This window comes from Somniosus microcephalus, chromosome 14, assembly GCF_052327205.1.
Source record: "Somniosus microcephalus isolate GS21.2 chromosome 14, FLI_Smic_1.0, whole genome shotgun sequence".
Lineage (NCBI taxonomy): Eukaryota > Metazoa > Chordata > Chondrichthyes > Squaliformes > Somniosidae > Somniosus > Somniosus microcephalus.
Window position 1 is genome coordinate 83,309,064 of NC_141000.1, and position 27,902 is coordinate 83,336,965.

The following is a 27,902-nucleotide window of genomic DNA, read 5'->3' on the forward strand; positions in this document are numbered from 1 at the left end:
CCCAAGTTTGGTGTCATTGGCAAATTTAGAAATTCTACTCTATATTCCAATATCCAGGTCATTTATATATATATATCAAAAAAGCAGTGGTCCCAGCACTGACCCTTGTGGAACACCACTGTCTACCATCCTCCAGTCTGAAAATCAGCCATTTACCACAACTCGCTGTTTTCTACCCTTAAGCCAATTCCTTATCCAAGCCACTGGCCCACCTATTCCATGAGCCTCAATTTTGTTAACTAGCCTTCTATGTGGTACTTTGTCAAATGCCTTCCTAAAATCCATGGAGACAACATCCATTGCATTCCCTTCATCAATCCTCTCTGTTACTTCATCAAAAGATTCAATTAGATTAGTCAAACACAATCTGCCTTTTACAAAAAGAAAATACTGCAGATGCTGGTAATCTGAAATAAAAACAGAAAATGCTGGAGAAACTCAGCAGGTCAGGCAGCATCTGTGAAGCGAGAAACAGAGTAAATGTTTCAGGTCGATGACCTTTCGTCAGAACAGGAAAAAAGCAGGAAATGGAACAGATTTTTAAGCAAGTGAAGAGGCTGGGAAAGGGGGGAGGGGATGAAAGAACAAAAGGGAAGGTCTGTGATAGGATGGAAGGCGGAAGAGATTAAGAGATATTCAAGGCAAAAGGAGATGGTAATGGAACAGGTTAAGAAACACTTGCTTAAAAATCTGTTCCATTTCCTGCTTTGTTCCAGTTCTGATGAAAGGTCATTGACCTAAAATGTTAACTCTGTTTCTCTCTTCACAGATGCTGCCTGACCTGCTGAGTTTCTCCAGCATTTTCTGTTTTTATTTCTGCCTTTTACAAATCCGTGTTGGCTCTCCTTAATTAGCTTAAACCTCTTCAAGTGCCCGTTAATTTTTTCCTTGATTATTGTTTCTAAAACTTTACCCAGCACTGATGTTAAACTGACCGGCCTGTAGTTACTAGGATTGGCCTTACACCCTTTCTTGAACAATGGTGTCACATTTGCCACTTTCCAATCCTCCGGCACCTCCCCCACATCTAGGGAAGATTGGAAAATTATGGCAAGCCCTTCTGCTATCTCCTCCCCCAATTCCCTTAGCATCCTGGGATGCAAGCCATCTGGACCAGGCAACTTGTCCACTCTAAGCATACCCAGCCTTTCTAGTACATCCTGTCTATCAATTTTCACCCCTTCCATTGCTTCTACCTTTTCCACTTCTACCGATATTTTGTCAGCATCCACCTCCTTAGTAAACACCGATACAAAGTACTCAGTGAGTATCCTAGCCTTGCCCTGCGCCTCTAAGCATATATCACCTTCATTGTCTCTGTTTACGTGCCAGTAGAAGATTTTGGGGTTCCCTTTTATGTTAACCACCATTCCACTCTCATATTCTCTCTTTGCCAATCTTATTTTTATCTTCACATCCCCTCTCAACTTATTGTATTTGGTCTGTTTCTCCCTTGAAGAATTTACCTGACATGCATCATACACCTTGTTTTGTTTCATCATCTTCTCTATCTCCCTCATCATCCAAGGAGCCCTTGTTTTGGTTCCCTTACCCATCCCTCTTGTTGGAATGTACCTAGCCTGTACTTGGAACATCTCCTCCTCAACGATCACCCATTGTTCCATTACAGTTTTTCCTGTCAGTCTTTGGTTCCATTTTACCCTGGCTAGATCCTTTTGCATCCCATTGAAGTTAGCCCTATTCCAGTTTAGCAGTTCCACTCTAGATTGTTCCTTGCTCCTCTCCATTGCTAATCTAAATCTTATGATACGATGATCACTCGTATCCAAGTGTTCTTCCACAGACACTTGGTCGACCTAGTTCACCTCATTCCCCAGCACCAGATCCAGCAATGCCTCCTTCCTAGTTGGGCCAAGAACATATTGGTCAAGGAAATTCTCCTGAACACATTTCACAAATTCCTCCCCCTCCTTTTCCTTTACCCTAGTATTATCCCAATCGATACTTGGGTAATTAAAGTCCCCCAATATCACCACTCTATAGCTCTTGCATATCTCTGCGATTTCCCTGCAGATTTGCTCCTCTACCTCCCTCTCACTATTTGGAGGCCTATAGAATACCCCCAATAGCGTGATCATACCCTTTTTGCTCCTCAACTCTAACCAAATGGATTCTCTCCTTGTCCCCTCAAGAAAATCCTCCCTTTCCAACACTACAATGACTTCCTTAATCAGCACTGCCACCCCACCTCCCTTTTTTCCTTCCCTATCTTTTCTGAACATGTTGAGAAGTTCAAGTTATCTAGCACAGATGAATGAATCAAGTCATCCTTGGGTAGCAATTCTTCATTGACACCCTTATCTGGGGTAACAATGTGGGTCTGGCTTTTTAGAAAGGGGCATGATCATTGATTCTTTGTAGTCCTTTTCATGGAAAATTCTGTGACCCAGACTTTCCAAGTGCAGTCTTATCTGGGGCTGCCCACTCCTAGCTCATCAGTAAATCTGTAGCCAGCTCAATGACTGCATTCAATAGATAAATCCATGATATTGTTTCACCACTTAAGAAGTGAAACCACTATTTTTAACAATAACAACTTATATAACACCTTTAACATAAGAAAACATCCCAAGACGCTTCACAGGGGTTTATTTATTTTTTAACTTGACACTGAGCCAGATGAGGAGATGTCAGGGCAGATGACCAAAAGCTTGGTCAAAGAGGTATGTTTTAAGGAGAGTCTTAAAGGAGGAAAGAGAAGTAGAGAGGCAGAGAGATTTAGGGAAGGAATTTCAGAGCTTAGGACCTAGGCAGCTGAAGGCACGGCCGCCAATGGTGGAGCATTGAGGAGCAATGTTATGTTGTCAGGAGACTTTTGACATTTTCAAGAGTCTAACAAAATTTGTAACCAACTATAAATATACTGCTTTTACTGATTACATTAACTATCCAACTGTCACCTGTTTGATGTTAAATAAACTGTCCGTTGATTTATAACCTGAGCTTCTGTGATGGAGTGTACACTCCTCTCTACCGAAGACACCATGAATCATGTGGCAGCCCACGTACATTCCAGTAAGCCAGAGGGCAGTGGCAAGTGGTTGTCTGTTCAATCCTTGGGTGTTGCTATTTTTTTACCTAGATATTAGACAGTAACGGCGCACTTCAGTTCATAAGGATGCAAGATCGACTTACAGGAGTGGTTGGAGACACTGAACCCAAAAAGAATATCTAACATAAACCCCAAAACCTAATAAGAGTGTTCTTCTTATTTGCTAAAGTATGTTTCCCATTCTTTTGAGAATGATTAAAATTCTGCAATGTGTATTGAAAGTACTTCATGGTCATGATCTGAAATGGGATGATCTAATTGGTGGATCATTACAGTACGAATCTTCAGCATCTGTATCATTTTTGTTTAGATTTCGAGTGAAGCAGCCTCCACCCAGCACTGGACTCAGAGTCTGTTTTAAACCAGGACCCGTAAGTAGTCACTCCATTTAAACAGAAATGTTTCAGTATTCATTGCTTAACATATTTTTAAAAAACATTTAATTAGGTCAAATAACTCTTCGTACTTTCATCTGGAGTTATTTAAATGAAGCTGGTTAGTTCACAAGATAATTGCAGATTAAGAAAGCCACCCAGAAACAATGTAAAGTTCTCTTTCGCCCTCCGCCCATTGCAGCATCCAATTTCTTAATTGATTCCAGGGTGTTCGCCTCTACGACTCCATTTGCAAGCCCATTCCATGTATTAATCACTTGTGTGAAGAAGAACTTGCTGATATCAGTCTTTAATTTGTCATTTACTAGTTTGAATCTGTTCTACTCTTGCAATTTACTTAAAATAATTTTCCAGATTTACCTGTTTCATACAATTGATTAAATTATATATCTCTATAATATCACCTCTCCGACATTTTTTAAGGCTGATAAGTACAGGTTTCTGCAGACTTTCCTCACACCTCTGACACTAGTAATCAGCCTTTTGGCTCTTCTCTCCACTGCCTCCAATTTTTGAATGTCTCCTTTGTGTCTGTGATCAGAAGTGGACACAGCACTTGAGGTGAGATTTGACCATTGCACAATACAATTTGACTTGTATTATACTTTTTTTTAATATTTATTCTCCGGATATGGGCGTCATTGGCAAGGATAGCATTTATTGCCCATCTCTAGTTGCCCCTGAGAAGGTGGTGGTGAGCTTTCCCCTTGAAATGCTGCAATCTGGATGGTGAAGGTGCTTCTACAATGCTGTTAGGTAGAGAGACTCTAGTATTTTGACCCAGAAACAATAAAGGAATGGTGATATATGTCCAAGTCAAAATGGTGTGTGACTTGGAGGGAAACTTGGAGGTGATGGTAGACCCATGCATCTGCTGTCCTTGTCTTTCTATATGGTGGCGGTCACGGGTTTGGGAAGTGTTGCTAAAGAAGCCTTCGCAGGTTGCTGCAGTGCATCCTGTAGCCACGGTATGCCTATGATGGAGTGGGTGGAAGTTTAGGCTTCAACTGTTTTGGTTATATATGCCAGAAATTTCCTCCGGGGTTTGCCCAATCGGCCACTGTAATTTTGGCAGAAACCCTGGATAGACGCTTAAAATGGGGTTTCTGACCAGGCCAAATGAGAGAACCTCCCGAGGAAATTCCCAGTGATAGCTCTTTTAGCTCTGTGGCTTGCTAGTTGAATATTGTGTCTTCTAAGATTCTTAGGACTCTTTCAACATCATCCTGAGGTACTTCAACACCATTCAAGGAGTAGGTGAATCATCCATTTTTCCTTTCTCCCTGCAGTACTTCACAATTGTCCACATTCGGGCTGAATTTTGATTCAGGCAGTTTCACGGCCAGAGCTAGGTAGGGGTAGGACTTCCATCTGTTGCCATAACCTCCCTGTGACCTCGACCCATTTTTCTGGGTCAGGGTCAATTAAAAATGCAGATCGAGCCCCCAGCAGTAGCTCCACTCTACAGAGGAAGCCCACCATTGCACGGCCAGAAAGTTCTGCATTCGCTGCAGCACCCGACAGGGGAGAAGCTACTGTTAATGCGGTAACAAACCTCTCTACAGATCAAAAAACAATTTTGCACAAACAGCCAATAACGCAGCTACAAGCAGAAGAGAGGAAGAAATAGACAAAACTAGGACTTCTCCCTCCATCAGCCTGTCCTGGTCTTACAGTGGGTCAGCAGTACTGCAGCAGGAAGGCAGGGAAATCGATGTGTTCCCTTAGCTCCACCCCCTTGCCTTCATTTTAAAAGCGGTTGTGTGGTCAAGGGGCGAGCAGCTGAAATCCCTGTTGGGGGAACATCTATTGCCAGAGTTAGGGGCAGGAATTTGAAATCAGGTGGTATAGTGCAGTGTTGTCCAATAGAAATTGTTGACTAGCCACAGGTGATGCTGCGGTGACACCATTTAAGTCACATGCATAATTTTAGTAGAAAATGCCTTGCATACACACACAACACAGATAAATGTACGTCATGTGTGTATTTACTTAGCAAATAACATTCATTAACCAAGGAACCAACAAATGGCCCCCTTCTGTGCCGTAAATTTCTATGATTCTACGATATGAAGCACTACGATCAAAAAACACTCGCAAACTTACCCTTTTACCAGCAAATGCACAAAAATGGTTAATTTACACATGCAAACGCCATGCAAATGTGAGTACTGAGATCATATGCCCAATGATGATGTCAATTATTCATTTTTTATTTACTAATTACAAATGCATTCAGTCACATCTGGATTCCCAATTAGCCACATGTAGCTAGTATATTGGACAATGCTGGTATAGTGGAGGAAAATCCAGCCCTAAATTTCATCTGTCATTGTTTTGTCTATTTGCATATTTTTTCCAACTCATTTAGTAATTTATAATCTGTCTGCTCTGAATCCAGTGCCCCTTCTAATTTGGTATCACATACACATTTTGAAGTCTGGGTACATCCCATCATAGGGCTTTCTGAAGTCCTCTTGGGTTGTCACTTCCTTAAAGAAGTCAATTAAGTTGGCCAGGCAGGATCTTCCCCATCTGAACTCATGTTGACTGCTATTTTACTAAGTTATCATTGTACTGATAATCCTCAAATTTATCCCTGATAATTGATTCAATTATTTTAAAGGAATTGAAGTAAGCTTAACAAATTTGTAGTTGCCTGTGTTTGTTTTTGTTTTATCGCCCTTTTTGAATATGAATATTCCATTAGCCGAATATTCCCCAGTATCCAGTAACTCCCTCATAATTATCCATACCTTACAAATCTTTACCCTAGTCTTGCTCACCACTCTTGAGGTAAATAATCTATTCCTGGGAATTTGTATTGAAACATTTTAGCCTGTCTAGCACTTCCATCTCAGTTATATTCAAATGATTAATATTGCCTAGGTTATCTCGTTTTGGAGAGGGCATGTTGCTTATGTCTTCCCTTGTAAATACTGGGAAGAAGTCGTCACTCAGAGTATGTACTATCTTCTGCTTATCGTCTGTTTAAAGCCCTCTGTATCTTTTCAAGGGAGTACAGAATCTAGTACCACCCACTCGCCCTCAATAATTCCGACACTTTCATTTGCCCTTGTAAATTCTTGTAGCTTCCTCTCTCAAGTCATAACCCTTACGTTAAGCTTCTTGATCAACAAAGTTTTATTCTCTGGAGTTGCACAACAATTTATTCCAGTCTTGTTAGCTTCACTGTTTTCTGTGTTAGTTAAAACTTCAATAATCATTATAAAAAATAATTCATTGCTACATGATGATAGCAATGAATTATGTCACTGAACGTTGATTTCATCACGTATTTTGTTACATACATCCATTGCCGTGTAGCACAGCAGATGCCATCAAAAATATATTGGCCCAGAAATTGCCCTTTGAAACTGACCATAACTGCAGGTTTTAGCACATGCGTACCTAAACACAGAAATCCTGAAGTCATTCATTCAGTCATTCCCCGCTCCGCCACAGGCTGCGCTGTGGAACTCCTCATAGCCAGCAATCAGTGAAATCAGTTGAACTGATGAAAACTTAAGCTTTTCTTCTTTTTTATCACTGTTAAACGCCCATAAAAAGTTAAGCCTTGTTGGAATAGGTGTAACTGGGGTTTTAACAGCGTATTAACTGCTGAACAACTGTTCTGGCCCTGAAAAACAAATTTTATATTTGTGGAATGTCAGATTTCTCCATTATGATAGAAATTTACTAGATTTTTAAAATACTAAGGGGGAAAAATTTGGTTGCTTTGCGCCTCCTGTTAGCGCCTAAGAGGGCGCTAACGAGACGCAAAGCAACTAGCGCCCGGGCGTGGCACCACCAACACCTCCTGCGAAATTAAGCGGGAGTTTAGCAGCGGCGGTAAACGTTAGCACCCCAAGCGCTGCACCGCCAGCGATGACATCATCGCTGTGCGCAGCGCCCCGGCCGCAATCTTCGGTAGCGCCCCCTCACTTCCCGCCGGACGCTATGTCCAACGGGGTCAGGGGGGCCTACCTGCAGCTGGGGCAGCGCTAATTAAAGGCGAGGTGCCGGGCGCCCATTTTTGTTGCTGGCCGCCTGCCAGCACCTGCCCCCTCTGCCGTCCCCAGCCTCCTCTGATGCCCCCCCGTGGTGTGCCGGCTGCGCTCCGTGAGCCCGGGACTTCTCTTGAGTGCCGGACTCTTTTGCCGGCACTCCGTTCCCTGGTGGCCCGGCTGGGCCCCGGGTCACGCTGCGCAAGGCCCCTCCCCTTTAAGAAGAGGAGTAAGGCCTGCAGTACCGCGGTGCGACATGCCATAGTGCGTGGTGCTGCGGCACATAGCGCCGCGATATCCCCTCGCAGTGCCCCAAGAGGGAGGTGGGGCGCTTCTAGTAGCACCCCGCTTCCGTCTTGGGGTGCTACCAATGAATTTCGGCCGCGGGGGTGCTAATTTTTTCTGGGCGCTAAAAGTAGCTTGATGACATCACTGCTGCTCTACACTGGGGATCCCCTTTTGACAGCACTACAATCAATTCAACATCGAGAAAGCTCAAGTTTTCGAACTAGAGATCGAGAGATCTTTTTGAGCAGCATTCTTCGAGGTTTGCGGCGATCACCATCGCTTCGCTGCTAACCGCAAATTCCAGACCAATGAGTATAAATTGCTGTTAGTGATATTATTGTGCAAATACTTAACACACTTATACGAAATTCCTCTCCCCATTATTCTGACCAAGGCATTAACTTTTAAAATAACAGTAATTTCTACCCTGCTATCAGGATTGAGTTGCATACATGAGAATGCACAAAGCATTCAAAACAAAATTGAAGAGTTAGATGCGTTAACAGCTATGGAAGGATATGATATAGTAGCTATAACGGGGATATGGCTTAAGTCTGGACAAGACTGGGACCATAATATTCCTGGGTATAACATTTTCAGAAGAGATAGGAAGGAGAAAAAAAGGGGAAGGCCACAACGTTAGTGAATGATTCTACAACAGCATTAGAATATAAGGGTGCCCTAGAAGGTTGCATTAAGGCAGCATTCATATTGATAGAGTTAAGAAATAGGAAGAGGTGTGCATTACAGGCCCCCAAACAGTGAAGATGCGATAGAGGTGGAGAGCTGCATACAATTCAAAAAAATATACAAAAACAAAAAGGAAATAATATTGGGTGATTTTAACCGTCCCAAGATAGTCTGCAATAAAGGTAATCCATGCAGACAAAGTGGGAGCACCTTGTAGAATACATGCTGGACTGCTTCCCAGATCAGTATGTTTCTAGTCCAACAAGGAAAGATGCATCACTTGATTTCATTCCAGGAAATGAAGCGGGCAAATAACTGTTTAAAGTAGGAGAACAACTGGGAAATAATGGCTACAACATCGTTAGGTTCAATGTAAAAATAGAAAAGATTAATGAGAGTCAAAGGTAAGAGTACTAGACTGGAAAAGGCAAAGTTCAGAGCGATTCAAAGATGATCTGGTCCAAATTAACTGGACAGAAAAGGTAGTGAACAAGTTGACAGATCAGCAGTGGGAACTCTTCAAATATGAAAGAAGGAAAGAACTGGCATTTATACAGAGCTTTTCACATCCATGGAATATCTCCAAGTCCTTCACAGCCAATGACGTGCTTTTGAAGTGTTGTTACTGTTGTCACAGTTGTTTTGTAGACAAACGATGCAGCAAATTTGCACACAATAGGATCCCACAAACAACAGATAAATGACATAATCTGTTTTAGTGGTCTTGGTTGCAGGATAAATGTTGGCCAGGACAACAAGAGAACTCTGCTGCTTTTCTGCAAATGTGAGGTGCATAGAGTACAAAATAAAAAAATCCTATAAGTAGGGTGCATCAAAGTAAAATGTTCAGTGGATAAATAGAGAGAATAAGCTGATGCTTAACTGGGAGGCATATGATAACAAATAAGACCAACAATAAAGAAGATAATTATGAGGAATATAGAGGAGATTAGAAGGGCTGAAAAGAAATATGAAAAAGACTAGTAGATAATGTGAAAGAAAATTGTAAGGACATTTATATGCATATAAAGAGTAAAAAAATAGTTAAGGGGAGGGTACAACCACTTCAGGGATGAAAAAGGGAGCCTAATTATGGAGGATAAAAGTATGGTAGAAATATTAAACAAATATTTTACTTCGGTTTTAACAAATGACGATGAAAGTGAGAACGTAGATGTACTTGAGAGGACATTATAGAATTAACTTGATAAAACTAACTGTAGAAAAGGAATTGGTTGTTAAACAAAAACAGAATTCAAGATGGATAAGTCACCAGTCCTTGACGGCATGCATTCTAGGCTGTTAAAAGAAGTGAGAGAGAAGATAACAGAGGCTCTGGCTACAATTTTTCAATTCTCCTTATATATTCAAACTTTCCATGGGACTGGAGAATACCCGATGTTCAGTAAGGGAAAGAAAGGTAATCCGGGTAACTGTAGACCAGTTAATCTTAATGTCAGTTAATGGTAAATGCTTAGGTCCTGAAAATCCTGGAAGTTCATCTACCAACGCAACATCAATGGCCCAAGTCAAGCCCAATCCACCCTTTTTAAGGTGGAGCAGTGCCACGCTGCTGCTCCTGAGGTCCCCACAAGGCACAACTGGGTCGAAGAAAATGTTCTTCTTTTGATTCTTCAGAAGTCATAGTTAAGATAATTGAACCCTCCAGGTTTGATTACTTTAATCTACTAAAGGTCTGGGGCCATTTTGCAGGTCTCAAAGGGCACATTCCACTGAGGTCTTTCATAAGAACATAAGAAATAAGAGCAGGAGAAGGCCATACGGCCCCTCGAGCCTGCTCCGCCATTCAATAAGATCATGGCTGATCAGCGACCTCAACTCCACTTTCCTGCCCTATCTCCATATCCCTTGATTCCCCTAGAGTCCAAAAATCTATCTATCTCAGCCTTGAATATACTCAAAGACTCAGCATTCACAGCCCTCTGGGGCAGAGAATTCCTAAGATTCACAACCCCCTGAGTGAAGAAATTCCTCCTCATCTCAGTCTTAAATGGCATACCCCTTATCCTGAAACTATGCCCCCTAGTTCTAGACACTCCAGCCAGGGGAAACAACCTCTCAGCATCTACCCTGTCAATCCCCTTCAGAATCTTGTATGTTTCAATGAGATCACCTCTCATTCTCCTGAACTCCAGGGAGTATAGGCCCATTCTACACAATCTCTCATCATAGGACAACCCTCTCATCCCAGGAATCAATCTAGTGAACCTTCGTTGCACGGCCTCTAAGGCAAGTATATCCTTCCTTAGATTAGATAAGGAGACCAAAACTGTGCACAGTACTCCAGGTGTGGTCTCACCAAGGCCCTGTACAATTGTAGCAAGACTTCCTTACTCTTATACTCCAACCCCTTTGCAATAAAGGCCAACATGCCATTTGCCTTCCTTATTGCTTGCTGTACCTGCATGCTAACTTTCTGTGTTTCTTGCACAAGGACACCCAAATCTCTCTGAACACCAACATTTGGAAGTTTGGCCTAAAAATTCGGTTGCTTTGCGCCTCCCGTTAGCGCCCAAGCAACTAGCGCCTGGGCACGACACCGCCAACGCCTCCCGCGAAATTCAGCGGGAGTTTAGCGGCGACGGTAACCATTAGCACCCCACAGCCTTGCGCCACCAGCGATGACGTCATCTTCGGTAGCACCCCCTGATTTACCGCCGGACGCTATGTCCGACGGGGTTAGGGGGGCCTACCTGCGGACGGGGCAGCGCTAATTAAAGGGAAGGTGCCAGGTGGCCATTTTTGTTGCTGGCTGCCTGCCAGCACCTGCCCCCATTGCCATCCCCAGCCTCCTGAGCAGCCCCCTCCCCCTCCCCCTCCCCCGCGGAGAGCTGGCTGTGCTCCGTGAGCCCGGCTCTTCTCCTGAGTGCCAGGCTCTTTTGCCGACACTCTGATTCCTGCTGGCCCAGTTGGGCCCTGGGTCGCGCTGCGCTAGGCCCCTCCTCTTTAATAAGGGGAGGAAGGCCTGCAGTACCGTGGCACGTAGCACCGTGATATTCACTCGCAGCGCCCCAAGAGGGAGGCGGGGCACTCCCAGTAGCACCCCGCTTCCCTCTTGGGGCACTACCGGTGAATTTTGGCCGCGGGGGTGCTAATTTTTTGGGGGCGCTAAAAGTAGCGCCCATGTCAATTTTTCCCCCTTTGTGTTTCAATGATGTAAAGGGTGGAACTTCCCAGGAAAACTTGGGAAAGCCCCCAACATGGCCACTTGATGTGGGAGGAGGTGGGCAGAAGAATCCCCAAGACAGTAAGAGGATTCTGCTGCTTCTCTGCAAATATGAGGTACATAGAGTACCAAATAAATAAGTTCCTATAAGATGAAAAGGGGTGCACATCCCCCCCACCCCTGCACTGGATTTTAAAAGGCCATGGCAAATGAGGCGGAATTTGGCGGAACCAATTTCCACTGGTTATTCCATATCCCCCAGCCAGAAATCAACCATCCTCTCCAGCCTCCAGGAATTTGGCGCCTTCAAGATAAAATTAGTGAGCATTTAGAAATGCATGGGTTAATGAAGGACTACCAGTACAGATTTGTCAAAACAATTTTTTTTTAAATTTGTTTGGGATGTGGGCATCGCTGGCAAGGCCAGCATTTATTGCCCATCCCTAATTGCCCTTGAGAAGGTGGTGGTGAGCCGCCTTCTTGAACCGTTGCAGTCATGTGGTGAAGGTACTCCCACAGTGATCAATTTAATAAAGTTTTTTGAAGTGACAGATTGATTAGAAGGCACTTGATAAGGTGACTATTATCTGAATGGCAATAGATTGGGAGAAGGGGAAGTGCAACGAGACCTGGGTGTCCTTGTGCACCAGTCGCTGAAGGTAAGCATGCAGGTGCAGCAGGCGGTTAAGAAGGCAAATGGTATGTTGGCCTTCGTAGCGAGAGGGTTTCAGTACAGGAACAAGGATGTCTTGCTGCAGTTGTACAGGGCCTTGGTGAGACCACATCTTGAGTATTGTGTGCAGTTTTGGTCGCCTTATCTGAGGAAGGATGTTCTTGCCATGGAAGGAGTTCAGCGAAGATTCACCAGGCTGATACCTGGGATGGCAGGAATGACGTATGAGGAGAGATTGGATCGATTGGGCTTGTACTCGCTGGAGTTTAGAAGAATGAGAGGGGATCTCATCGAAACTTATAAAATTCTAACAGGACTAGACAGACTAGATGCTGGAAGGATGTTCCCGATGGTCGGGGAGTCCAGAACCAGGGGTCACAGTCTAAGGATAAGGGGTAGGCCATTTAGGACAGAAATTAGGAGGAATTTCTTCACCCAGAGAGTGGTGAACCTGTGTAATTCTCTACCACAGAAGGTAGTAGAGGCCAATTCATTAAATATATTCAAGAAGGAGTTGGATATATTTCTCAAGGCTAAAGGGATCAAAGGGTATGGGGAGAAAGCAGGGACCGGGTACTGAATTTGGATGATGAACCATGATCGCATTGAATGGCGGAGCAGGCTTGAGGGGCCGAATGGCCTACTCCTGCTCCTATCTTCTATGTGCCTCACAAGAGACCTGGTAGAAAAATTCAGGCATATGGTATAAGAGGAAATGCAGTAGCATGGATAGAAAGTCAGTTGACTAACAGGAACAAAGAATTAGGGTATACTGGTGTTTTTCAGAGTGGAGAATGGTTGGAAAGTGTATACCCTAGGGGTCCACATTTGTTCTCGGTATATATTGATGATTCAGACTGAGTAATAGGGAACACATTCTTGAAATTTGTTAGCAACACAGAAGTAGGTTATTTGACAAATAGTGAAGGGGACTGTTATAGACTTTGGAAAGACACAGAGGTTAGCCAAACAGGTGGCAGATATAATTTAATGTAGAGAAGTGTGAGGTAATAAATACACTTTAGGAGGGAAAGCTCTGAAGGTTGTTGATGAACAGAAAGACCTGGAGGTTCAAATATATAAATCCCTGAAAGTGCAAATGCAGGTAGATAAAAACATAAAGGTCCATAGAATTTGGGGTTTCATAAATAGGGCATACAGTATGAGATTAAAGAAGTAATGATACATTTATATAAAACATTGGTTCTGCCACAATTAGAATACTGTGTACAGTTTTTGATGTCCCATTATAGAAAGGACATTAAAACCAGAGCGTACAGCGTATATTCACCAGGCTGATGCCAGATATGGGAGGCTATAATTATGAGGAGAGACTTCCACAGGAGCAGAGAAGGCAAAGGTTTTTAAAATTATGAAGTGTTTTGATAGTGAATAGGGTAAGACCTATTAGAAGTCAATTACAAATAATTACTGAGTAAGGAGCGATGTTCGGAGAAATTTCTTTACACAGGTTTGTTGGATAATGGAATGTTTGCCGAGTCTTACTCATTTTGGTTCCCAAATATGAAAATGTGATTTATTTTTATCTGAAAGAAGAAACATTGCTTCATATGTTTAAACAGATTTACAATCTGTCTCACTCTGTAATTATAAATTTCACTCTTAACAAAACAGGCCTGCTGTTGCATTAGTGAAAGAAATGGTCTATAGAGCTAATGAACCATCTGATTCCTGCCAACTAAACCCTTTCTTTCCTGCAGGTGGCAGCAGGGTTGAAGACGGAGTTGGAAATTGAACTTTATGCCATGGCAATTGGTTTGGAATGTACTGAAGGAGCAGGGTACCTTTGTCATCACCTAGAGATCCAGACTGAAGCAGAAGAATTGTTCCTCCCCATTATTGCAAATATCTTTTCAAATTTCACTGTCTTCATGGACAACTCACGTTGTTATAAGGCCTTAATTCTGAAGACAGAGAAGAGAGGTAGGGTAAGAACTGTCTTGATGCATCTTTCAGCACTACAAGCATATGCCATCCATTGGCTAAGTAGAGAGCATCTTTGGCAAAGAAGCATTTTATCTGCCAGCTATGTATAAAAATGCCAGCCTGTATAAAAATCAAATTTCAAAAAACGTAAAACAATTTATTTTATAGGGCAGGACACACAAATTTTGGCTTAGTTTCAAGAAGAGTAGGTGCTTTTGCTGAAAGTTATATCCACTTCTTTATGCAATCTTGGTGAACTGGTGCCAAGAGTGGCTAGCTGCTAGTACAAAGCCAGTCAAAAATCCACCATGTTGACTGACCACAATTTTCCAGGTTGAGTTCACTTGAATAATTAGCATGAGATCCTTAGAGTACCTTTGGCCTTGTGCCAGGAGCTAGCCAAATGGGGAACGTGGAAAATTTGGCTTAAGTGTAAAGGTAAGTAGCCTCGTAAGAGGGGAAATATTGTTTCAGCTTTTATAAAGCATCAAAGTGGATCTGAATTGTTTTTCAGGCTTTCTTCAGGCTGTGGAGGGAGAAGGGTTAACAAGTATGGATAACAATGAAGTGAAAGGAAGCCTGTAGGCACGTGACAAAATAGTGCAACAGCCAACTACCTTAGCCAATAGCCTCTTGTCAGGTCTAGAATTGTCAGATACATGATGCCCCTGAGCTTCTCAAGGATTTTCCTTCGTGCAAGGCATAAGCTAGACATCAGCTTTTGTCAGGTCATTTAATTCCCTATAATCTATACAGAATCACATAGTATTGTCCTTCTAGGGCCCAGGACCAGCACCACCACGAGCTCTAGGACAACCATATTACATCCAGATCCAACATCCTGTGCATTTATCTGCCTATGTGTTCCCATGCACTTTGTGTTGCAGGGTATGCTTGTTGGAATACTCGATTTGAGGTACCTGTGTTTACCTGGTGACAAACTGGTTTGCATAGCCTGGCTTGCCTGAGAACAATGATTGAAATCATAGCAACATTTTGCTAGCTTTCTGTTTGTGTGGGAGATAACTGAGCTGAGAGTAATTTGCCCACCAAGGACCATGCCTTACTCTCGGATAAGAAGTCAATAATCTCACTTTCCTCACCCTCCTCTAGGGTGATCATGATACATAGGGCCAGTGAGGCAAGGCTTTACCATATTCATGTGGTATACCTGGTGCTTATGTGATGGATTGGGCATCTTGACTACATATCTACTATTTGTATCATTATACCATACGAACATACGAAAATGACTGGCAGGAAAAGACCAGCTGTTCCATCAAGCCTCCCCCACCATCACAATGCCTGGAGCATCATGACGAGACACCGCCTACACCCTCACCCACCGCCCTCTTCCACAGCCTGTAATCTCCTGAGATTGGCAAAAACCCAGGGCCTATAAGGTAAAACAAATCTGGAAAATTCTTCTCCGACCCCCTCAGCCGATCAAAACCAGTCTAGGAGATCACATTGACCTTGCGTATGTTCATTGTTAATCCACTTATCTTTCAATCTCTGTCCCAGCCAAGAATCGGCCCAGCTCTCTCTTGAAATTGTGCAGAGAGTCAGCACTCAACGCACAAGTCGACAACGCATTACAGAGGCTCACTACTGTCTGGGGAAAAGAAGAGCTGCCCAACATCTAGCCTATTCCCACTCTTGTGTACTTTAAATGTATGTCCCCTGGTCCTCCCCAATCTGTGAAACTGAAATAATCTATCAATAGTCACTCAATCAAGCCCTTTCATTACTTTATATACCGCTCTCAGGTCGCATCAAGTCTATGCTGCTCTAAAGTAAATAAACCCAGCTCTATAAACCTATCTGAGTAGGTTTGTTATGGGGGTTTTTAAGCTAGGAATCATTCTTGTAGCTCTCCTTTCAACCTTTTCCAAGGCCACTATATCACCCAACATGTGAGGTGACCAACACTAGGCCTAGATGCGGTCTAACCAAGGACCTGTATAATGACAGAATGGTGTTTTTCTTATTTATTCATTCGAGTGATGTGGGCGTCACTGGCAAGGCCAGCATTTATTGCCCATTCCTAATTGCCCTTGAGAAGGTGGTTGTGAGCCACCTTCTTGAACCGCTGCAGTCCTTGTAGTGAAGGTACTCCCAGAGTGTTGTTGGGTAGGGAGTCCCAGGATTTTGACCTAGAGACAATGGAGGATCGGCGATATATTTCTAAGTTAGGATGGTGTGTGATTTGGAGGGGAACTTGGAGGTGGTGGTGTTCCCAAGCGCCTGCTGTCCTTGTCTTTCTGGGTGGTAGAGGTCGCGGGTTTGGGAGGTGCTATCGAAGAAGCCTTGGCGAATTGCTGCAGTGCATCTTGTAGATGATGCATACTGCAGCCACATTACGCCGGTGGTGGAGGGAGTGAATGTTTAAGGTGGTGGATGGGGTGCCAATGAAGCGGGCTGCTTTGTCCTGGATGGTGTCAAATTTCTTGAGTGTTATTGGAGCTGCACTCACCCAGGCAAGCGGAGAGTATTCCATCACACTCCTGATTTGTGCCTTGTAGATGGTGGAAAGACTTTGGGGAGTCAGGTGAGGCATTTGCCATCAAATACCCAGCCTTTGAACTGCTCTTGTAGCCACAGTATTTATGTGGCTAGTCCAGTTAAGTTTCTGGTCAATGGTGACCCCCAGAATGTTAATGATGGGGGATTCAATGATGGTAATGCCATTGAATGTCAAGGGAGGTGATTAGACATTCTCTTGTTGGAGGTGCTCATTGTCTGGCACTTGTGTGGCACGAATGTTACTTGCCACTTATCAACCCAATCCTGAATGTTGTTCGGGTCTTGCTGCATGCGGGCACGGACTGCTTCATTATCTGAGGAGTTGCAAATGGAACTGAACACCATGCAATCACGAGCAAACATCCCCACTTCTGACCTTATGATGGAAGGAAGGTCACTGAAGCAGCTAAAGTGGTTGGGCCTCGGGCACTGCCCTGAGGAACTCCTGCAGCGATTGCCTGAGGCTGAGATAATTGGCCTCCAACAACCACAACCATCTTCCTTTGTGCTAGGTATGACTCCAGCAAGTGGGAAGTTTTCCCCCTGATTCCCAATTACTTTAATTTTACTAGGGCTCCTTGATGCAACACTTGGTCAAATGCTACTTTGATGTCAAGGGCAGTCACTCTCACCTCACCTGGAATTCAGCTCTTTTGTCCATGTTTAGACCAAGGGGGAGAAATTCGGTATCGCCCCATTTGGGGCGCAATTATCGGCCGGGCGCAAAGTTTAGCGCCTGGCACTAATTGACGCCTCCGACTGCAAACTTGGCTTCTATCACCCCTGGAGGTGATTGGAGCGCTAAATCAGGCGCTACACACCTCTCTTAAAGCGCTAACGCCGAGGAGCGAGGCGCTATGTCAGAGCGCTGGCGAATCTCATGTGATGTCTGATGCGCCTCAATGACTTCAGGACTCGAAGTTAGCAGAATAAAACAAGGCTTTTATTAGCAAAGAAACGATGCCGGTGTCTGCACCTAGCTTCACCTAGCGTGCTGCTGTTCTACTGCAAGACAAGCCTGGACTTGTCTTAAGTAGGGCCAGGTATGGGTGGAGCCGACACACAAAGGGGGTGGTGCCCTATACACAATACAAGGTACAAACACCGGAGCAGGCAATACAATATATACAGTTAACTACAGAGTCTGATGAATGGCATATTTCATCACAATGTCAGTCAGCAATGGAACACAGACACACTGGCACCATCTTGAAGGGGAGGGTTGATTTTGCTCTCCATCCACACCCTGCTCATTGTGGCCTTGAATCTCGGCCTGGAGAGACCTGTACATCAAATCTGCTGGAAAGAACAATGGAGAGGCCCAGGGAAAGAGATCAGAGTGCAGCCCCCATAGTCCCTTCTAAATCGATGCAAGGAAGGTCAAATCAAAATGAACCTGCAAAGTGCTGCTAAGCACCCAAAACTCCTTCACACAGCGTTGAATCTCTCCAGAAGTCTCTCTCTCTCTCAGAATGAGTGGTGCAAAAATGTCAACGACAAAAAAAGGCAGGAAGCGGTCGCCTTTAAATAGCGCTCCCCCAGTCCCTTCCCGACTGCAAATCGTTCCCCTCAACCTGTCATTGCTAGCGGCAGGCGGAAAGGCAGGGGATGCCACTCAATATCCGGTCCGGGGCATTGAACGCTCGACTGACGTCACGATATGCGGGTGTATGAGATCGTGGCAGTAGTGTTTAGCGTCGCCGCAAAATGTCTGGTCAATTTCGCGAGTGGCGTAAACATCGCCGTGCCCGGGCGCTAGTTGCTTTGCGCCCCATTAGCGCACTCTTAGGGCGCTAACGGGAGGCGCAAAGCAACCGAATTTTCCCCCCAAGGCTGTAATGAGGTCTGGAGCCGAGTGGTCCTGGCAGAACACAAACTGAGCATCGGTGAGCAGGTTATTGGTAAGTGCCACTTGATAGCACTGTCGACAACACCTTCCATCACTTTGCTGATGTTTGAAAGTAGACGGTAATTGGGCGGTAATTGGCCGGATTGGATTTGTACTACTTTTTGTGGTCAGGATATCCCTGGGCAATTTTCTACTTTGTCGGGTAGATGCCAGTGTTATAGCTGTACTGGAACAGCTTGGCTAGAGGCGCGGCTAGTTCTGGAGCACAAGTCTTCAGCATGACAGCCGGGATGTTGTCGGGGCCCATAGCCTTTGCTCTATCCAGCGCATCAGCCATTACTTGATATCACGTGGAGTAAATTGAATTGGCTGAAGGCTGGTTTCTGTGGTGGTGGGGACTTTAGGAGGAGGCCGAGATGGATCATCCACTCAGCACTTCTGGCTGAAGATGGTTGCAAATGCCTTGTCTTTTGTACTCACAGTAATGCCAACTCTCAAGTTTTAATCGCGAGACATACGACTCCTGTGTCCATGGGAAGGTGTTACTTATTTATTTCCCAAAACTTACCTTCGGTTGGCAGCTGCAGGGACTGCATTGCGTAGTGGTTGTGTTGGGCACCAGGTGAAGGGTGGTGATAACGGGTAGGATTTTTAAAACGTGTTTTGTAAAGCATTTTCAGATGCAGTAATACAGTTTTTGTAAAGAGCTGTGACCTGTTAGAGATTAAATAAAGCCAATAATGAGGTTTATAAACCAAAAAATTGCAACTCATGATTTCTTACCAAATCTCATGATTTTTAAGAATTTGTCTCATGATTTATGAGATGGTGGGATTGGCATTACTGCACTCATCTGCTAGGCTCCACCATCATTGAGGATGGGATGTTCATAGAGCCTCCTCTTCCCGCTAGTTGTTTAATTGTCCACCGCCATTCACAATTAGATGTGGCAGGACTGCAGAGCTTTGATCTGATCCGTTGGTTGTAGGATCGCTTAGCTCTGTCTATAGCATGCTGCTTCCGCTGTTTAGCATGCATGTAATCCTGCATTGTAGCTTCACCAGGTTGGCACCTCATTTTTAGGTACACCTGGTACTTCTCCTGGCGTGCTCGTCTACACTCCTCATTGATCCAAGGTTGGTCCCCTAGCTTGATGGTAATGGTAGAGTGAAGAATATACTGGGCCATGAGGTTACAGATTGTGGTGGGATACAATTCTGCTGCTACTGATGGCCTGCAGCACCTTGTGGATGCCGAGTTTTGAGCTGCTAGATCTGTTCTGAATCAATCCCATTTAGTATGTGATAGTGCCACACAACACGATGGAGGGTGTCCTCAGTGTAAAGACGGGACTTCGTCTCCTCAAGGACTGTGCGGCGGTCACTCCTACCAATGCTGTCATGGACAGATACATCTGCGACAGGTAGATTGGTGAGGACGAGGCCAAGTAGGTTTTTCCCTCATTTTGGTTCTCTCACCACCTGCTGCAGGTCCAGTCTGGCAGCTATGTCCTTCAGGACTCAGCCAGCTCAGTCAGTATTGGTGCTACCGAGCCACTCTTGGTGATGGACATTGAAGTCCCCCAGCCAGAGTGCATTCTGTGCCCTTGATACCCTCAGTGCTTCTTCCAAGTGGTGTTCAACATGAAGGAATACTGATTCATCAGCTGAGGGAGGGCGGTAGGTGGTAATCAGCAGGAGGTTTCCTTGCCCATGTTTGACCATGGGGTCTGGAGTCAATGTTAAGGACTCCCATGGCCACTCCTTCCTGACTGTATACCACTGTGCCGCCACCCCTGGTGGGCCTGTCCTGCCGGTGGGACAGGACATACCCAGGGATGGTGATAGAAGAGTCTGGGACGTTGGCTGAACGATATGATTCAGTGAGTATGACTATGTCAGGCTGTTGCTTGACTAGTCTGTGGGACAGCTCTCCCAATTTTGGCACAAGTCCCCAGAGATTAGTGAGGGGGACTTTGCAGGATCAACTGGGCTGGGTGTGCCTTTGTCGTGTCTGAATCCGGTGTCTAGGTCGATGCTGGATGGTTCTCCTTTGACTTGTACTGAATGGTTCTATTAATACAACCCACTACTCGGTTTGCTTTGACTATGAATTCTCTGCATTGGTCGTGAACTTTGAGTGATCTATGCACAATAATACCTATCTCCTTTTCTCTCTCACCTTCTCTCAGTATTGTTCTCTGTAAGTGATAAGTGTATTCTGAGTTGGTCAACCTGCATGCATCATACTGCATTTATTTAAGTTAAATGCCATTTACTATTGTTTGGCCCATTCACCTATTGCATCTAAAACATTTTGCAGAAGATTGTACTCCTCTACAGTCTTAACACGTGCATAAATTTTAGTATCATTTGCAAACTTGCTGACCATATCCCGAACACCACTATCCAGGTCATTAATAAAAACAGTATGAACAGTAGTGGGCCTAACACTGATCCCTGGAGAACACCACCAGTAACGTGCCTCCAGGCTGATCCGTTGACTACAACTTTTTGCCTGTAGGATTGGAACCAATTCCTAATCCAGCATATCAAATTTCCACTGATACCACAAGATTCTATCTTGTGAAGTAACCTGGTGTGAGGTACCTTATCAAAAGGTTTCTGAAAATCCAGGTAGACAACATTAACCGGATTACTTTCATCCACTAACCAAGTAACGTCTTCAAAAAAACTCAATCAAGCATCTTCCCTATGATGGATGTCAGGCTTATAGGTAGTTCCCTGGTTGATTTGTCCCCTTTTTTAGAAGATTGAAACTACATAAGCTACCTTCCAGTCTAAGGGAACTATCCCTGACTCTATTAAGCTATTGAAGACAAGAGCAAGGGACTCACAGAACACCTGTCGCATCTCTTTAAACACCCTTGGGTGGATGGCATCTGGACCTGGAGCAATATCTATCTATCTTTTCCTATTCTATCCAAGGTGACATCTCTGTTTATTTTAATATTTATAATTTTATTTATTACAGTACATCTCACAGCTGGAATATGAGCGGTATCCACAGGAACGTAGACTGTTGCAAAATAGTCATTTAACAGCTCTGCTATAATCGGAGAAACTTTTGCTATTACTACCACAATTGTGCACCAATCTTGCTGATATAGTATAGAGATATCTTGGTCTCGTTCTTGCTCTTGAGTAGCTCAGAACCAAGAGTCTCCTTACAAAGGACCTGGCCACTGCCTCTAATGCTGTGTAGATTCAGCTCGCCACTACAGCAGGTACAATCACTGGTTTGGTCGGGCTCAACTCCACTTTGCCGGTCTCTGGGTAATGACCAAAGCTTTCACTCCCTTCATCATTCAGATCGTTACTCAACAAAGCTCAAACAATACAGGCGCAGACACCGCTACTTCTTTCACCCACAACCAAGAGTGCTACCCTAGCTATACTTCAGCTGGTGGTACATCAACTTACCTGGTAAGACTGTGAATGTAGGTCATCCTATCCTCTGGGTATAAGTTGAACCACACCAGGTGTCGTCATACTAGTGTTACTTGTATCACATAATCGTTTGGTGGCTGCTCCTTCATTGAAATTGGATGCCATCATATTCCATGGATTGTGTGTCATTGCACACCCAGCAGTTTCATGCATCATGACTGGTTATGGTCTTCTCAACTGGGACAAAGCTCCTCACTTAGACCAGAAATAGCCTGCATTGTGACCCTGAGATCTCTGGCATCATCCCCTGGGGTCCTGTTCTTGGGATTGTAGACTGGCTAGGTGGGACTCCCCCTCCCCCAAGTGACTGGTAGGAGAAATCTGGCCTTCCGTTATTTTGCAAAACTTAGTGTTAAAGCTGTAGGGAAAGCAAACTCTTCTGCTGTCTTAGTATGTTTCTTGTGTTATTGAAATTCATAGAAACTGTAGCTATCTCTGAAAGGAGGAGGAAGGAAAATATTTTCTACAAATGACCTTAAAGAAATTCAGTTCAGAAAGGAGTCTGATGAAGGGTCATCGACCTGAAACGTTAACTCTGTTTCTGTCTCTACAGATGCTGCCTGACCTGCTGAGTATTTCCAGCATTTTCTGTTTTTATTTCAGATTTCCAGCATCCGCGGTATTTTGCTTTTGTATTAAAGAAATTCAGCATTGCTGCTCGTTGTTTATCTTTGATAAAAATTCCCACAAGTCATAAGGGAAAAATATTTCTGTATGTGAACATAACTAATGTTTCTGGGAAGGGAGTGATATTGGCAATAGGTTTAACAAAAACCTTGAAGAGAACAATAACAACACAAATTACAGGAGAAAATGGATTTGGGTGAAACACTGTCTATACCTAATGACAAGGAAATTGTTAAACCCTTAACCAAATTCACCAGTTTTAACAGAAAGTGTTTGCAAGAACAGACCAGAGGAATTTCCAAAATGTGGAAAGGTTGCAGGAGTGCGACTGGTCTGTACTGACCCCACCTCCCGCATGGACATCATACGGCCTCGCAAACCTCCAGCAGAAGGTACAAATTATGTATAAGTTAACATTCTCCTGGTGATCTGAGAACACACTGGTTACTCTTGAATTCTCAGTTAATTGTTCATGGATTTAGCCTAGAGCTGCTTCTCAGTCAAATAAAATCCATTAGGCACAGCCCTTTGCCAATTCGCTGCTAGACTCAACACATAGTCGGTCTCTGTCAATGTCCACATCCATGAATCCATCTACATGTTGACCACGGTACAGAATTTATGATGCTTATGGAGCTATCTCTATACTGAGCAGCTCCACCCTACCAACCACAGGAGTTTAGAAGTCTTCCTCCCAGAAAAGGGGAATACGAGATCAGGTAGGACCTTCAGGCTACAGTTCAACATCCAGGTGTATTGGAAACACTGAATTCAAATTGACAGGCTTAGACAGAGGCCAGCTAGAGATGAAGGCCTAGAAATTCGGTGGGCTGCGCCACCAGTTAGCGCCTAAAGAGGGCACTCAGTGGCTTTGGCGCCACTGGCCACGCCTCCCGCGATATTTAGCTGGGGCGCTAATGGCAGCGTTAGCCTGTTGCGCTGCGCTGCCACCGATGACGTCATCGGTGTGCGCAGCGCCCCACTACCGCCCCGATCTCGATATTCAGCAGCGCCCGCTTCTGTAGCGCCGTTCGCAAATCGCGCCCGGTTCACGGGGCCTTCCTGTGGTGGCAGTGGCGCAAATTAAGGTGGAGGTGCGGGGCGGCCGTTTTTTCCGGCGGCCACCTGCCAGCACCTCCGCCCCCGGCCTCCTGAGCTTCCCCCGCGGCAGTGCTGGCTGTTTTCCAAGAGCCCGGCACTTCTCCTCGGTGCCGGGCTCTTTTGCCGGCACTCGCAATCTCCGATCGCGCTGGTGCAGGCCCCTCCCCCTTAAGAATGGGAGGAAGGCCTGCAGTACCGCAGCGCGCCGTGCCGCAGCGTGTGGTGCTGCGGCACGTTGCGCTGCGATATTCAGTTTCAGCGCCCTAAGAGGGACGCGGAGCGCCTCGAGCCTCGCCCCGTGTCCCTCTTGGGGCATTCAAGCTGAATTTCCGGCGGTCGCTACTGCTCCGATCACTGCGCTAATTCCGGCGCCCAGGCGAGCTTGGCAGAAAAGGGAGCAAAATTGGCAACAGAGCCTACTGTCACCTCACTGCTCCAACCTGAATTTCCTTCCCCCTGCCCCTACTGGAAAAGCTCCCGGACATTTCTTCACTGCCCACCGCACGCAAATTCCAGTGGTAGGTTGAGCCTGGGTTCCCAGCCTATTTTCTTTCCATCTGCTATATTTCCACAGCTCCCCGATACTTCCAGATGAAACCTGACTGTATGCCTGGGGTAGAAGAATGGCCACAAAATGCTGCAAATAGTGGAGCTGACCTAGTATAGGCCCCTTCCACCTTGATGGCTTTCTTGCTAAAGGCGTTGGTCTCGGCCAAGGCCTTCAATTAATTATTTCTTCCAGTCTTCAGGGCCTGACCCTATGACCCCTTTTGGCGCTGACGTGGCGGTGCTATTGGAGCACCACCTGGTTCTTCCTGGGAGCATGCTGCAGCTTACCAACAAGAATCACACCAGAAGCCCAACATGAGTACAGCCTGACCCCAGACGCTGGGGCAGGGGCAGGGGGCTGGGCCAGGGGCAGGGGCAGGGCCAGGGGGAGGGCCAGGGGCTGGGCCAGGGGGCTGGGGTAGGGCCAGGGACAGGGGCTGGGGCAGGGCAGCCAGCAAAAGTTGCCCCTGCCCCTGCCCCAGGCCCTATAGGGTCAGGAAAAGGAAAGACCAGCGCTGAATCTGGAAAAACAATTGCAACAATTTAAAGGGACAGGCAAGCTCAATTCTCTGCTCCACTGAAGTCTACAGGTGTATAAACACCAATCTATTGGGCCTAACTCAATTTTTTTTAGCTTGCCTTGGACTCTGCTAACTACACTGGATGCCCGTTGAATGCTAACATTCCTAGTGTACAGTGTTGCCAGTGCATTAACGATGGGTAATGTGAGGTATAACATCACTCCATCGTTATTCACTCGGTGGATTGGTCCCGCTTCTATTTGGGCAGGTGCTTCAGAAGTGAGGCCAGGAAGCCAGAACAGACGTGAAAATGAGTGGGATCAATCACAAGGTTCTTGCCCAGCTTTCCACCTGCAATCATTCCAGTACTGCTAGTAAACTGGTGGAAAATACTACTGAGTACCTGCACATAATTTACTGAAATTCCACGGATGCTGGCAATTGGTGACGTTATTATACTATAGTGTTTGGATGTGCTTATTCTGTAACTGTTTCACGTGCCACCTACTTATTCAGTAAAAGTTATGTTCCTTTTCTTTTGTTACAGATCCAGTTGGTACCTACGTCCTGTGTGAAACTTAAAGCTCCTATCCCATCACGCAGCAACACTGACCCAGCTTTCTGTTTTTACTGGCTATTCCCACTTGCATATTGATTCAAACCAAGCATTTATTGTTGTTATTTTTGATATAACCATTTTGTTGCTGTATTAACAGAAAAATTAATGTGCTATTACACCAAACTTTCTAACAACACATTTTCGAAGGAATTTATTTTGTGGACTATATGTTGTAGTGATTGATAATAAAACTAACATAACTTACTGAAGCCATTAACTTTATTTTACAGAAAATCAAGACTTTTAGTTTAGTTTGTGAGATGCTCTTCAAGTTTAGTATGCTGTTTAACTGATTAAAAACTCATGAGTAACTTATATGGGGGAAATAACTGAAATCTTCCAGCAACCATAAACTCAAACTCATTCAAACCCAATCCATCCTTATTCTGTCTTGCATTAAATGCTGCTTTCCATCCTCGCAAACCTACATTGGGTCCTGACCTTGGACATAATGAATTTTAAATCTTTGTCCCTATCTTCAAATCCCCCCATGGCTTTGCTTCACCCTATGGAGGGGGAATTTCCTCCAACTTTAGATATCACCCCTCCCCCCTCCCCCACACACAACATTCGATCCTTGAACTCTGCCTTTTGTGAATCCCTTTGTCCCACCATTCATCGCAGGGCTGCCTCAGTCCTACTCTCTGGAATTCCCTCCATAAACCCCATCCACCTCACTCTATATCTTAATGAAAACTTTCTCAAATCTCATCTTTTCAATCCATTTTTTGGTCACTGTCCTAATTCTCCCCCCATAGCTCAGTGCCTATTTCTTTTCCCTCCCTACTGTAAAGTGCCTTGGGATGTTTTCTATGTTACATGTAATATATAACCAAAAGTTACTGGCCCTGAAATTGCTGGTTTGGGGGTAGGGCATAAGTCAGGGTTTGCATCTTTTCAAATCCAGGAATTTTTGATGGGCCAATTTATGCTGGGGTTCCACTGGAAAATACGGCTCTCAAATGTTATACCACAGACTCATCAAGAGAGCCACAGAGGGCATTGTCAGATCAGCCAATTTGATGTGGACTCGACTATTAGTCAAGTCGCCAATGCCCACTTTGCCAGGGCAGTTCAATTTATACAATTTGATCGTGCTCCCACACAGATGACTGAGTGGGCCATCACATTTTTCAGAATCACTTAATTCCCTCGGTTTGCCGGGGCTATTGGTTGCACACATGTGGCACTGCATGCCCCAAATGTAAACCCTCTATATTTACATGAACTGCAAAGGCTTCTGTTCTCTCAATGTGCAGCTTATTTGCGATGATAGGCACAGCTTCTTGCACATCAATTTGTGACATGCAGGGAGCTGCCATGATACTTTTACACTTCAACAGGCAGTGTCTCAGCTCTATTTCAATAACAGAGGCAAGGCCCAATGTGGTTGCTAGGTGTCTAGGGATACCTACTACTTCTATGGCTCATGACACCTCTTTGTTGGTCTACCAGTGCTGCAGAGAAGTACACACATGAAGGCAAGGATAATAATCGAATAAGCCACTGGGATGCTCAAAGGAAGGTTCTGATGTCTGGATAGGCCCACGGTGCCTTGTTGTATGTGCCCAGCATCATTTTGCAATTGTGGTAACGTGTGCATCACAACTTTGCAATCAGGAAAGGGTCGATGGTGGATTCCCCGAGAGCGTGATGATGCTGTGGACCCTGTCAATGAAGAGCAAGAAGCAGAGCGGTGGCAACAGCTGCTAGACATATGAGAAAAAAACTCATTTGGCATACCTTCACAGATTAACATAGCATGATTATTTGGAAGCCTCAACCCATCAAAGATCTGCCTTCTTTCAACAAAACTCTCAATGGTCTATGTAAAATCCTTGCTCTTCACAGTTAGCCATCACTTCCTAATCATGAACTATAACATCAGCACATTAGCTGCTCCTCATTGTCATGCAAGAGAACCAAACAATCTTACAACAAATAATCCAGTGATTTATTACAACTAATTACAAGAAACATAATTTGGTTTTGTCACCATGCACATCCTTGTGACCATGAGTTTTTTTAATGCCCTATTCTAGCACTTCTGTACCCATGCTGCAAAATATTATGCGCCTCTTGGGAACGAAGTGGCCCTTTACTCAGGGACCTCAAGTCCTGGGATGGACGCAGGACAGATTGACTCTTTTCCATGGACTCCTTGGCTGCCTGGTCATTCAAAAATTGTCAATTTCTCAGCTACCATGTGTACCTGCTAAAGCAGGTGTCTGGGCGGCTGAGTGCAAGGGAGATGGTTAATTACAGGATAGGTGAGTGAATGTCAGTGTTGCCAGAAGTAGAGGAGACTGCAAGGTCTTGCTCTTCAGAAATCTTCTGCAGCCAATTGAAGGAAATTAAGAGTACTGTTAACTTTGCTATG

At 44.7% G+C, this 27,902-nt stretch overlaps 1 protein-coding gene across 1 annotated transcript in view; it reads left to right on the forward strand.

The window, feature by feature from the left end:
• Positions 1 to 25,727, forward strand: part of spag17 (sperm associated antigen 17) — a 348,837-nt gene extending 323,110 nt beyond the window's left edge. The window contains 4 exon segments of the mRNA XM_086006806.1: positions 3,384 to 3,444; positions 14,035 to 14,179; positions 22,987 to 23,124; positions 25,451 to 25,727. Coding sequence (XP_085862932.1) covers positions 3,384 to 3,444; positions 14,035 to 14,179; positions 22,987 to 23,124; positions 25,451 to 25,485 — 379 coding nt within the window. The 3' untranslated portion in view covers positions 25,486 to 25,727.
• The last annotated feature ends 2,175 nt before the right edge of the window (positions 25,728 to 27,902 follow it).